At 43.2% G+C, this 14342-nt stretch overlaps 1 protein-coding gene and 1 non-coding gene across 2 annotated transcripts; one reads left to right on the top strand and one right to left on the bottom strand.

The window, feature by feature from the left end:
- Positions 1-3761: 3761 nt before the first annotated feature.
- On the bottom strand, positions 3762-13985 carry LOC144543463 (uncharacterized). Its single transcript, XM_078291253.1, has 4 exons — positions 13850-13985; positions 10211-10311; positions 8951-9023; positions 3762-5881 (listed from the first exon to the last, which is right to left on the bottom strand). Exons 1-4 carry the CDS (start codon positions 13920-13922, stop codon positions 5412-5414), a joined length of 717 nt encoding a protein of 238 aa, XP_078147379.1. The 5' UTR covers positions 13923-13985; the 3' UTR covers positions 3762-5411.
- On the top strand, positions 7420-7511 carry trnar-ucu (transfer RNA arginine (anticodon UCU)). Its single transcript is given in 2 exon segments — positions 7420-7456; positions 7476-7511. It is a non-coding gene; the product is annotated as a tRNA-Arg (tRNA).
- Positions 13986-14342: the final 357 nt, after the last annotated feature.

The following is a 14342-nucleotide window of genomic DNA, read 5'->3' on the forward strand; positions in this document are numbered from 1 at the left end:
GTGAATGTTTTGGAAGGCACATCTGTCTGTCTTCATCTCACGACTGGGCCGCCACCACCGCCATCGACTCTGTGGCTGAAACAAACATAAATAACAATAGTTTTGTTTGGTAGAAATACATAACCTGACTATACATTACCTAGTGATTTAGGGACCAATACTTGGTTCTTATCATAGAATTTGAATAAGTAGAATGGACATATGTTACACATCTGTGTAGCCTTTCCAACATGTGTTATCCACTATCGTCTCAGAATTTGTAGCGAGCTCTTAAAAAAACATATGAGCGAATATGATTCACACTAGCCTCATCACCTCTGCTACCAAAGAATAGCACTTATTTTGGAGATGTCCATTCTACTATATCTAGTTCTATGCAGAGTCCTACAGACAGCTGTGTTTCTATGTCTCTTTTTAACTCTTTACCTTCTCAACTGTACTATTACATCACTGAGCAGCTTTTTACAGTCCATTTAGACAGCTGTGACACTGTGGATACAGGCAGAAATAGAATAGACTCAGATGATGCAAAATGGAACAGTGATAACATGTGATAATCCATTCAGCCACGTCAGCTTTACTGTGTCTTATTCTTGTGGTATTTGTGAATCAGGATTTATCTGAATCTGGTAATCTAGTAGTCTGTATCACTGCCAATTGTCCATTATACTGCATTTCTGCACACAGGCAATGTGTTTCTCTCTGTAATATGTGACTGCCTTTCTAATCCATCTCAGGATCCCAAAATAGCACAAAATGTAAACACACCCAGGCACACAAACATATTTGTGTTGTGTTTGTGTTCTTACTTTGTCCTTCCACCAGTGACACTGCCTCCTTGGCCTCCTCTGCTATATCCATGACTCCCTCACTGGCCAGCTGCACCTCCACCTGCACTCCCAGGGCAGCAGGTGGAGCCACCTCCTCTTCTGCTGATGACCCTAATCCAGAGTGGCAGGAGTGGCAGTGCTTGGCCTCCTTCACTGGTGCCTCTGATGTTGATTCTGGTTCAGCAGCTAGAAGGACCTCCAGGTCTGATCCAGTGGAGGCTGCTGCCAGCTGATTTGTGTCCACAGCTGGTGAAGCTTCTTCGTGTGCTGGTGCTTCCTCGACTGCCTCCTCTGCTGGTGGTGCCTCTGCTGCTGGCTCCGCTGGGGCTCCGACTGCGGCCTCCTCCACTGATGTTTCAGCATCAGGGGCCTTCTCAGCTAGAGCTGCCTCTTCCACTGGAACAGCTTCTTCAATGAGGGTAGCCTCCTCAACAGGTGCAGCTTCCTCAGTGGGAGCAGCCTCTTCTGAGGAGGCCTCCATAGAAGAGGCAGCCTCCTCAGGGACCGGAGCCTGAGCCCCGACCTCAACCTCGGCCTCTCCTGCTTCCTCCACCGCGGGGGATGAAACCATAGCTTCTTCTTCAGAAGGAGGTGTAGCTGCCTCCTCCTCCTCATCTGCTGTAGCAGGAGCAGGTGGATTCTCTGCAATCACCTCCTCAGTAGCTGGAGCTTCTGCATCTTTTGTGTCAGCCACTTCCTCGGCGGGGGGATCAACAGCAACAGCAGGAGCTTCTGCAGACTTGGGCTCCTCCTCGTTTACTACAACAGCAGCTTCATCAGCTTCAGGTAGAGCTGCCGCTTCAGCTACTGCTTCTTCTGCTACTTTTTTAGCTTCTTCCTCCTCGGTTGCCTCTAGGACTTCTGACTGTAGCCCGTCCACTGTGGATCCCAAAGCTCCAGGTGCCTTCCCATCTCCTTCCATTTGCTGGATGGCTTTGACTATGCTGGTCTCTCCAACGGAAGCCGCAGCAATCTCGACTGAAGAGCCAGCCAGCATCTTCACAGCTGTTAGGAGGTGTGGCATAGACTCTGATGGAGAAAAGGGGACAGAAAGTAATGGTTTTGAGATACACAGAGAATTTGAGTTCACACACTCAAATGACCCCAAAAGCATGATGACTATAAAGGCCTATTTGAGCTTCATGGACAGTAAAATTGCTTTAACATTGATGTCTTCTCCTCTACCTTAAGTCCAGCACCACATCAATATTGTAACTGCTGTATGATGTTGCATTGTAATAGTTCTATATTTTGCAATGCACTATACTGTAGGATGTATTGTGTCTTTTAAGAGACTGACAGCCTCCTGTACTATGGACCTTACTGTGATTTCCCTCTGAAACATTACACCTCATGTCTGCAATATATGGTACATCTCTACCGCAGTGTGTGAGTAATATGGCTTATACACAGGAGATCAGATACAAAACCCAATGTGATCTTATTAAAAAAAAACAGTAATCAGTAATGCTTAGATTAATCCTTGCGTGATTTTCTTTGTGTTGTGTGTCGTTTTGTATAAATTCCACTTACCTTGACCAGGCCTCTACCACTGGGCGGTATAAATCACCATTGGTTCAGGAAATACTCTACAGGAGACTACTCAGCCAGTTCATGCCCCTTCTCTTGGTGTAACCTTTCAGACAAAGTTTGAAACACGTACATTTGTCATAGGCCTTAAGGTAACTGTTAGCTTAGATGCATCTTGTGAACGCTCCAATGCAGCTACTAAAGAAAATCTTGGTTTGGGTGTTTGCCAATGCCATAATTCAAGTTCTTGATAACACTCAATATTGATACAGCTTGTATGGCTCATTTCTTTGACATGGATTCATGCTAGATGTGGCTGTTCTTTTAATGTTGATCTCAACAAGGCTTTCAAAATGTATTAGTTATATGGCATTTCTGCTTTGTTCACGTACAGTGTAAAGTAATAAGAATGATGGGAGAAAGAGGTAAGATGTCAAAGGTCATCTGCTAGGTTGACACCCACAACCTGCTGAGCATCAGGACACCCTAAAACAAGCTTTGTAATCTAGGATTAGTCTTAGCCAGTGCCTGTGAAGCAGCTTTAACTTGTACTCGTCACAATCAAGACTCCATGTCAAATGTTTAAAGACAAAAAATTGAAGAGACAGAAGCAAAATCTATTACACAGCAGCAACATGATGCACTTTTAAGTGCTTGCAGAGACCTTTTAAGGTCTCTGCAAGGTCTGCAAGTTTCTTCACAACTTGTTGAACAGGACCTGTCACATCCATTAGCCACGGTTTTTAGCTGGTTACTGCCCGCAGCTCTCTTCTGCTGCTTGTAAAAACTTATTTATGACTAGCTTAACACGGACCAAAATATTACAGGTAAAGTCTGATCAGAAGTTGGGCGAGGCTGATCGGTTTGCTTTCCAGGTGTGACAAAAAGGAATGAACTGGAGTACATGGCATTCAGGGCAAGAGGTATTCAACTGTAAATGGTGCCAAATAAGAAAGTTGTCATTTAATCTTCAACTCAAATGCATAGGGGCATGAACATGGCACCGGGATCCTTCAATAAAGGGAGTATCTCTACAGGAAATGGGTTATTCTACACCTGTAAGTATTATTCAAACACATTCTACATCCAAAAAGGTTTAAGATAGAGAGGCAGGGTATAGGAGAAGTGTTGGAAGGACTCAAGCACACAACAAAGGTTTAACAAAGGGTGACTTTTGAATAATATACAAGATTAGATATTGATTCTGAATCAATATTGGGAATAGCGTTATTTCATTGTTCTACAGCCTACAAAAGTGTTGCGAAACAAGGACAATAAGGGGCAAAAATTCAGAAAGGTCCAATAACACATGCAGGGACAAAAAAAAAAAAAAAAAAATACCCTTACATAAATGCAAGAAAAAAATGCAATATAGGACCAAAAAAGAATGACAATGTCTTTATTGAACAACTTCAACTTCCCTTATTATTCACTGATAATGTTTCATTCTTAGATAAACACTAAACTGTATTAGTCATAAATGACAACTTTGAAAACAAGTATGAAACATCCAATGCGGAGAGATAGAGGTGAAAGAGCGGTTTCTAGTGTTACCTTGAAGATTTAAATTCACAGTTAAGAGACAACACCACAACAGTGTCTGAACATAAAAAAGGAAAAAATGGCTTTGAGACGAAAAGACCGGTAACGGATAGTCATACAGACGGTCAGCATGTTTGTATGGTCTGATGTGTGTGAAGCCCAAATGCTACAGTTAAGCTTGTATGTGGCTGGTAAATTGGTGGTGATCTACAAAAAAGGTGGCAGGTTCAGGCTTTATTTCCACAAGTGATAAGGCAAGTCAAATGGTCAGTTAGATGAAGTGGGTGCAGATTTCCAGTGGGTTCAAGCTTAGTGTTGAGGTGGAAAATTAATCTTGATGTGTGCTTGCCCTAAAAGAGTACTCGGATGTGATAAAGAAGGATTAAATGGTGATTCTGTAGTAAAGAACCAGAAGTGCGGGAGCAAAACAATTCAGGTTCAGCTCAATATTTGCATTCAAAGGTCTGTTTGACTCCTGTAAGTGCTGTACGAGGATTTCAAGTGGACCAAATGACTACAATAAATGTGCATTATCAATAAAGGCATTTTCAACTTTGAGTATGTATTCACACTGTGCAGCCTTGACAGATTGTGACGACGCCATTTAATCCTTCTTACGTCTTACTCTGGAGAGTTTGTGTAAATAGCTTTTTATCTGAGAGAAGAAAAGTAGACAAGAGCTGGAGGAAAAGGAGCTAGCAGGTTTTTGGTCACATTTCACAATAAGATACAGACGAATCAGAATGAAACACACTGCCTCCTTAACCCTCATATACAGTAGATCTACCATTTGCATAATAACCATAACCTGTCTCAAGTGTTTTAAGATTCAGGGGGGTTATATAACACACAGCTTTATCTGACATTGAAGAGTTGCTAAGCTGGATACGAGTGAGTGAAAACTATGTTGAAAGCAATAAAAGACTGAACAATTTTCTAAGAAAGGGGAGAAGTCATTCCCGCCATTTTTATATTTCAGGCAAGTGAAGGAACAAGATGCAGGCTTACGTCCCATTTTAAAGAGCACTTGGAATATCTTTACAGATCTTCAGGACAACATTAGTTACATTCATCAACACTTAGTTCTATCCCTTGTACCCACAATTCAACACTCCTCCACACAACTGCATGGACAGCAGCCAAACCATAACTTGGATTTGCTCTGGCGATGAGAATTCCTACAGAAATTGAATTTTCCAAACAGAATTTAAGTGGCTTTAATAACGTAATCTGACCTGGCAGCTAAATGTCAAATGCTATGGTTTGGGTCTGTTCAGGGTGGGTTGAGGTAAGGGCAAGGGCACCCAAAAACTGGACTGATGGACCCCTAACGAGCATGCATTAACCAGCTGGAAGTGAAAACCAAATGCCGTTTGCCCCTGGTATTTATGCATCTTTAAAGAAAAAAGGGGTTCACAAGTCCATTTTTCCTGGGCCCAAAGAAGTGGGACACACAGCACAGCTAACCCCTAGCCCTCCCGTCTGGGTGAACCTCGAACCGCCAATGCCTTATGCGGCCGCCTCAGCAGCAGGGGCGGCCTCAGCCTCGGGGGCTGCAGCGCCAGTCTCTGCCTCAGCAGGGGGAGGGGGAGGGATTTCCTCTACTGCTGCCGTACCAGCACTCTCAGCTGCGGGGGCCTCGGCCGGCGCTTCCTCCACAGCAACCGCTTCCACGACGACAGGAGCCGCTTCAGCGACCGCCTCTACTGCGACAGGTGGAGCAGCCTCTTCTGTGACCGCTGGTTCAGCTGCAACCTCAGCAATGACCTCCGCAAGATCCGGGGCGGCCGCTACCTCAGAAACTGCTTCGACGACGGGTTCAGCGGCGGTCTCTGCCACGGGTTCTGCTGCTGGAGCCGCGGCTTCGGGTTCTGCAGGAGCAGAGACGGGCTCGGCGACGACCTCGGCGGCCGGTGCCGCCTCCTCCACTGCGGCGGGTTCAGCTGCGGCAGCTACGGCCTCGGGTGCCACCTCAGCTGCTGATGGTCAAGATAGAAGAGAAAAGGGGTTTAGAGAGAGAGAAACATGAATGCATCATCTCTCAGTACTTCCCCAAACAAAAAAAAATCCAATCACATTGAGACATATCCAATATAGCTACAAGTGGGTTTGATAGCAGAAAAGATTTCATGCATTCTAAAATATCAATGGCAAATATCAAGCTTTGGTGTCTTGGTTTTGTGCCTTAATGAGTTTTCCTGGGGAAGGTTGTTGATGCTGCTAATGTGACTAGCAGCATGTCAGTCATTGTGCGCACGGATCAGCTGCAGGTGACCAGGCTCAGAAGCAGAGGTCAAATAGTGCTTATAATCCTCTCAAACACTTCAGCTGGCCTCAAATGATCTTGCTTGGCACAGGAAATCCAACTGCATATTCCAAAATCTTAAAATTATGGACACAAGCTGTCCTCCAAACTCCAGTTGGGCAAAAGCTCTCAACTGCTTGAGCGCTTTTGATGATCAGATTTGAAACACCCCAGACTCAAGTCAACAAGTAGGGTTGGCGCTGGAGGTCAAGGCCTTAAGACTTATAAGTCTAAAACCTCAAGCAGCTGGTTTTAAAACTGTCAACATAATATTAGTAAAGAGGGGAATAATCCTTAGCCAACATGTTATCCTGGGGACAGAAATATAACCGCTGTTCCACTAGCTGGGCAGTTGGTCACTGATGCTGTGTGGCGTCAGGTAAAATAGCTGATAACTCATGAGGTGGATCATATGGCAAACATGGCAACAAGAGGCTAAAATCCAAGAGTTTAGGAGATGCAGCATGGCATTCAGTATTCATTTAGGGCAATTCTGAGAAAATGTTAATTATTCACTGTATAAAATGTTTTATTGCTCTTGTCAGATGTAATATTGAGTGGAAAATAAGCACTTGGGGCTAAAGCGAGGCGATCTCTATCAAAGTTTAATGGCTCAAGCACAAAATCCGAGCTAAAAGCACAGCTACAGTAAGGCTTTACAGGACAGCTTATATTAGCTGAAATGTGGCACTACTGGATAGTCAATAAAGCAAGCGACTTTGAAAACTTTTCAAACTTGTCCCCCTGTCTCACCCTTTAACTGTGAGCTTATGCTTTAATCACAATTTTGCTGCCATTTTGTCTGTTTTGCTTGTGTTAATGCACATTTTAATTTTATGCATGACTGTACAGTGTCCCTGGGTACCAGGAAAGGCGCTTAAAATAAAATGTATAATGTAATAAATTACTGGATAATGCAATAACATGAGATTTAACAGGTTTTTATCATGTTTTCAACCCATTTAGGAGGGGCATTTTATTACATTATCAGTTCCTACAAGGAGATCTTTAGATTTATTATAGAAAAGAAAAAAAAAAAAAAGAGAAATGTCTAAATGCTACAAGCAGATTATGAAAACACTAGCTGGCTTCCACCATAATTACAAAATGAAAGGAAATAAAAGTGCATAAAGCGCATGTGTAACAAGTCTGACTACATGCCGTCTGTGGCTCCTCCCGTCTAGAGCCGGTCTGACTGCCTGCCAAACAAATGGCTCTGTGGCGCAATGGATAGCGCATTGGACTTCTAGTCAAACACAGGAGGAGTGATTCAAAGGCTGTGGGTTCGAGTCCCACCAGAGTCGTGCTTTTAGAGTGATGATGTGAAACTAACGGGTAGAACTAAAGTTTAAGTAATCTAAAGCAGAGGAAACCAAACAGACTCTTACACATGGAGAAACTTCCTGTGAACTTTAGAAAGGAGGCATTAGCCTGGTTTCCATTGTGGGGGTGTTAAATTGTGTTTGACAGCATAACCCAGCTGAAAAACTGTCACTAAAACACAGCAATACATTTCATAAACGTGGAATGAAGTAGAAAAAGTTGTTCTAGTCCTTGGTAAACCAGGATTTTGGGTCTTTTTCAGCCGGGGCCAGAACATACTAGACAAAAGTAGCATAAATAGATTAACATAAAAAGATTATTGGAAACTGCAGTATATAGACACTGGTATTAGATACAGGCCAATAGCAGGCTAAAATAGGGTATTGTATTAGGTTTTAGTTTTGGAATAACTCCAGTTCGAAGAGTTACATGTAACAAAGCAAAACGTGTGATGAAAGTTTAGTCCTCAGTAATAATTAAATAAATAATTATCACAACGAAAAAGTTACATTGCTGCATTCCTGAGTGCAAGTATAGCAACAGTGAGTTTTAAGCTGGTGTTTTGCTGCTCTCATTGTTTCACTGCAGTTTAATATGGAAGCCCATAAAAACGCATCATAACGTCTTTTCTTCAGCCTTGTATAGAAATGGAAATTAATGTTAATTTCATGCCACGACCCTAAACAGAACTTGACAGTTAATTGGTGAATCACAGCCAGCCAAGCCAAACAAAAAACATAACTAGTCATCTGCTTGTGCATCTGAGGAACATTCAATTGCATTACATTACTTCCCAGGGTTGTGTATTCATTGAGATTAATGTGTTTAGACAAGATGATCCTTGATCACAATCACCGTCTCCAGGCAAGACTTTTCTCTCAGCACTTTCCCTTCAGTAATCACTGTCTAGTATAAAGTAATATATGGGCAATATACTGTCCATCTCTGTAGGGAGCAGGGCTTTGGACTCTATTTTTAACCAGATGTAACAATCCCAGACAGCATGTACCCAGCTGAACCAGTGAAAGCAGGAAGCTAAACCCCATTACAGACTAGTTAGCTGGTCTGGGCACACAGCCCATTATCCCTCCGGGCCGAAACTGGCTGAATAGACAAAAAATTCACAGACAGAAATCAAAGTGGACAGGCGAGATTAACCTATTGAGAGTGACCAGTCTACCATGATTGATATTTGGGTGGCATAGCCAGAACTAGCCGAAACATACATCTCATCCACAGGTTTTATGCTTTCGTTCCCTAGCAGTCGAGCCGGCTAGAGAAAGTCTGAGCTGAATGTTACGTTTCAGTGGAGTGAAATATTCCTAAAATAACTAAAAAGGGCAATATAATAAGTGTGGGCCGTACACAATCATATTGAGGAGTCGGAGAGTGTGTGTATGTCAGCAGTTAGTCTACTCACCCTTTGACTTGGAGCCCATGTCGGCCAGTCTGTCGTCATACCTCTCACTATCGCCATTGACTGTCTTGTAGGCCTGTGGGGAGGTAAGAGATGGACGTGTTACATTCCAGTAAAGTGACCTTCACAGAAATACAAAATGGCCACCTTACACTGCCATTTTGTCCAACATAAATCAACAACTGCCTGCGCTTTGCCAAAAGCCTTGCATGCAGTATTCTGATTCATTTAAAGCAACACTGCTGCTCTTTAACAGTGAATAAATCTACCATGACAATAGTAGTCTGTAGAAACAAATGACAGCGCTTGCCAGAAAGCACAATGCACCTTTTATGTGCCTTCTGTGGTAATGTCTGCTCCCTGACATCAGTTAGCACACAGCCCGTCTCTCCAGAGGGAGAGTGTAACCCAGCTTACAACGGCCTACACAGTGTAAAGCTATGAAAAGATCCCAAGTAACTTTGCTCACTAATGGTTATAGTTTGGAATCAGGTAGGTAAAACTTATCTGTGAGCAGAAATAGAGGCCTATGGTTGTACTGATGTTTCTTAGATTCACATATCTTCTATGATTGTATTCACACAGCAGCCATTTTGAACACTTGGGGTGGGAAACTCTATACCTGGAAGAGCGAGTACAGCCCAGCTTCGTCCTACTGTTGTGCACCGAGAGGCACATCATACAGACACAAAATGATGGATCTCAATAAACAGGAGGGATATAGGTTCACATTTTAATACATTTGGCCCAGAGTCTAGCATAGGTAACAAGCTAACCAACTTCAGTGCTAAATTCAAGCAAGTTGTTTCCGGGGGTGCTACTCAATTCAGTAACTGTTCAGTCTATCTGAAGTCCTCGCCTATGTGTTGAAACACTAGTTTTATATCTATGCGCCAATCTTCCAGGTAGAGTTGACCAGTGTGTTTATGGAAAGGACACATTTGAGCATGTGCAGTACTTTTCTTTGCATTGGTCACATAACCAAATTCTGCTGTTTATTCTAACAAAATTTTGTTTTTCCACCTTGTCCACAGCGGACTCAAACCCTACTGTATAGGCTATTTCAGTGCAAATACACAGAAATAGTCACTAAATCCCATAAGTCTTCCGCTTTTAAAAATTTACTTTGAAAACCGAGGGCAAAGCAATGACCCTCTTAAATGCATCTAAAGGACATGGTGGAAGGATACAAACATGAAATGCACAGACTTTGAGGTTCACCAGCTAGGAAAAAAACGAAGGTGAAAATCTGTTGATACTCACATAGACCACTGCGGCGGTGAGGCCTCCTCCACACAGAACAAAGTACGTCATGTTGGTGGAGCCACCGGGGATCCCGAAGGCCATGTGACGAGATGGGGGCGCTGAGAACGACACAGGAAGACCAGGTACAGAGTTAGGGGGTTGACCAACACGGATACTTGGGAAAATCAACAAGAATAGGTCTTTCTGATGGACTGGAATGGAGTAATTTGCTCCTTCGTTCATCCACTGGTTTACGGTCTTGTGACACTAAACTTTAGTCATCTGTGGAAGATTTGTTTTGTGTGTCATGAAAACCAAAATAAGCAAGTGAGAATGACTGAGAGACAGATGGTAAATTTGATAATTTGCAAGATCCCTTTATCTTTTTGTGATTGCTTTATTCAGGGAATTGTCACCCCATCCGAAGTTGGACTTGGCACAAACAGTAATGTATTCTGTTAGCGTCAACATGTCTCTATCCCTTAATCCACTTACACAATGCACCCCCACTCATTTGTAGCCGAGGAGATGGAAAGATTTAGCAGTAGCCAAGCTAAACAGTGAACTGTCCCTTAAATTAAGCCCCCCCACAAACAAACACACAGACACTTCCTGCTTCAAGGGCCAAGATCTGCATCTAAACAAATCATTTAAGTTATCTAGCAGATACACTAGTTATCATATCGTGTGGTCAACTAGTCCCTCAACACACATGCAAGCCCAACTGCACCTTGTCAAAACTGAAAGGGGATCTGTGGCCCTCAGCAACCTCTTAATAGGCTATTGTTGTTTTGGTGGCTAGGTGAGTCAGGCTGGCAGCGCTGACGTGCAGCTTGTGTGTCCAGTTAAAAAGATTGCCATGTGTTTAGAGGATTGCCAGTGGTGCATGCAGAGGAGGCCATAAATAAAACCACCCTGCATCCCAAACACTGCCTTGGCCTAATCTCTTCCTAGATGTCACACAAACACAAACATGCTCGTCTGTGCGCACACACATTCACACCAAGTGAGACACGCACAGTCACACGGAAGAGTGTGTACAGTTACATACAAATGTCTTCAGCATGTTCTATGCCCTATCCCGTGTGTACACATGCACGTGTGTTTTAACTGCAAGCTGACTAGCTCAGTTAAAGCAGTGAAAGAACACAATGTACAGCAGAGCCCAGCCTCCCTCCCCCGACCCCCCTCATATTTCTTTCCACGTGTTACGGGAATCACAACTCAACCTGTGTCTTTTGAAGAGCACCTTGGATCCATATAGACAGGGATTATTGATCACCTACTACATTCCCAATTTTAACCAGTATCATTGATTTGCAAAATGCCGCTGCAAGTTTGGCCAATTCGAGATTTAAAAACAAAACCCTACAAAAAGGAGTTTTCTCCTTCAAACTCTGCTAGATAGTGCATTTCTAACCTCATTTACCTACAAAATTTTACCAGAGTACCCAAACATTAGACAGTTCTTGTCGCCAACTCTACAAATACCTAATCTTCACCCACTAAAGTTGCCTGATGAAATATAATTAGCAAACTATCTCCTAAGACAACTGAAAACTCATTTTTGGAAACTTGCATTTAACTGATAACACTCCCATTTATTCTCATTATGCTGCAACAGCCCAATATGGTTTCTGAATTTTGCCAAGTCAGCTTTAACAAGCTATGAATGTTAATCGTCACACAAGTGCAACTCCTCCCTTCATTAAAGCCGAGGGCGAGTGTTTTACAGCAGTTACTTGTTTTAGTAGTATTCAAATACCAGGAATACATTGACAAACAAAACTATGTGACGGGAAGCAAGTCGAACAGAAATGACAACTGTCCCATCATGGATGCTGAGCCAACCTCGCAGTAAGTCCCAGCCTTATCTCTGCTCCTCTAATACCCATGACACAGCAGCACTGCACCCGGACAAGGCCAAGTACAGGTTATTTATAAAAGGTAAATCAGGTAATCCCCGCTCTGAGGTTAAAGCCTGTAAAAACGGACACGTATGTCAGGCAACAAAAACAGCCAAGATGGCTGCTCGAGTATCCATGTCATGTGTGGGGGATGAACATGCTGCCATGTGCTTTCAATGACATGACAGGATCAGGGATGAGAATATGCAGAAGGCCTGTAAGGCACAACTAGGAGAGGAGTGGTTTGGTTGCCCTGTTGCCTATAGGCTGTGTGTGTGTGTGTGTGTGTGTGTGTGTGTTTTATGCAATGCAAGGGCAGACTGTGCCTGCTCTTTCAGCTGAACAGGAGTCATTTATGTCTCCTTTTGCACACAAGAGCAGGCGTGCACGAACACACACAACCAACATATAAACCATTCACCCGTTCTTTATCCATACAGACACAGTCATGCACACACAAAAAAGGCACCAAGACCTGGCAAACACGACTAGTTTTCTTCCAACTTATTTTTTGTTTGTTTTTTTACATAATCTCGATTCAACACAATGAGAACACACTGTTCTTTAGTGGTTCTCAGCACCCACAGCCCAGCTGGCTTTCATTCCAAATCAGAGACTGATTCACAACAGGTGAATACAATTAATTACCTGGTAGGACAGAGACCCACTACTTTATGGCATAAACTTCTGAATGCAAAAAAAGGGTTACATTGGCCATCATTGCCAGCTGTGGCCTTGCAAGTTCAGTCTGATACAGTTTTTGCAGCATCGTTCAGGACTTAGCAAGGAGTTTTTAAACAGGAAATTAAAGCAGCAGCTAGGCCCAGTCTCCCCTCGGGTTGAATTCCACATGCGATGAAGCATGGAGGCATCCAACAGTAAAAGGATGATCCGGGCAAGAACGCGTGAAAAGAGAAAGCGACCTAAAAATACAAGTGATCAAGTCTCAAAATCCCCTGAGCTTACATGCAAACCCAGTTTAAAACGCAATTGCGTTTGCTAAATAAAAAGGTTTTCAGGGAATTTGAGATGATTCTGAAGTAAGTGGATGTTTTTTAAAAGCTTAGTGGGTTTTTGTTTTGTTCGTCCATCAAGTTCAAGTGGAGCTGGAACTCAATGTTCCTGCTCGTAAATGTCCTAGGACATGTTACTGTGTCAAAAAAAACAAAAAACGCTTGTAAACGGTGGTTTAGTTACAAATAGAGGATGCTTCATGAATGCACTTAATGCAGCCTAGTTATATAAAAATAATTATAAAGAGTTGTCGTCGGTCTGTGATGCGCTGTTTCATAACAAATGTGCAGAACTGCGTGTTCCCAAAGCAGGACACACCTCCCTCCCTCCCTCCCTCCCTCCGAGTGCCGCTCAGCTTTCCACACGGCAGTAATTAGCCTACATTTTCTTTCATTTCATTTCCATTTCATTCAGATTAATGTTAAATAGCCTACAAAGTAATGATTTGAGGGAATATATGTCGTACAAAAGGAACTTTTGAGCAATGCACTTGTTACAGAAACTACAGTATCCAGACTTGGGACAATGTTTGCAATTTATGAAATGGCCCATTTAAAATTCGGGCAACTTTTAAACCGGGTTACTACAACTTTATTCGAATGCAGACCAACTAATTGCACGAGCCAACGGTCATTACGCAGGCCAATGATAGCAATTATGCTCCTTAATTAGCCTACATGCCCAATCAACTAAAAACATCGAAAACTCTGACAACACAGACAACAGCCCGACTCACCGTTCCTGCTGAGCGGTGTGGCGGCCCTCCGTGCCAGCGGCCCCAGTCTGTGCCATGCCCGTCTGCAGAACATCTTCGCTCACTTCACGAGGGCAAGCAAGTGTATGTGCGGCTGTGTTTGCAGCAGGAGTTTTTGTAGATGAATGAGGAGGAGAGCGCAGCTGCTGGCCAATGCTAAATAATCACCGTCTCCCCCCACCCCCACCCCACCTCCTCCTCCTCCTCCTCCTCCTCCTCCTCCTCCTCCTCCTCCTCCTCCTCCTCCACGCAAAATAGGCTGTTTCCCTAGCACGCCCCTCAGAGGCGAAAGGGCGAAACAACAACACACTTTGAGGCTATAAAAATAAAGATTTCGAACGCAATGTACTATGGGAAATTATTCGTGAAGTTCTGATACTTTCATTTGGATTCATTTAGGATAAGTGTATTCAGTATTCATATGCACTTCCTACCAATATGGTGCTTTACCATACACACAGGTCATTGGCTGTGG

The sequence above is a fragment of the Centroberyx gerrardi genome, chromosome 3 (assembly GCF_048128805.1).
Source record: "Centroberyx gerrardi isolate f3 chromosome 3, fCenGer3.hap1.cur.20231027, whole genome shotgun sequence".
NCBI lineage: Eukaryota > Metazoa > Chordata > Actinopteri > Beryciformes > Berycidae > Centroberyx > Centroberyx gerrardi.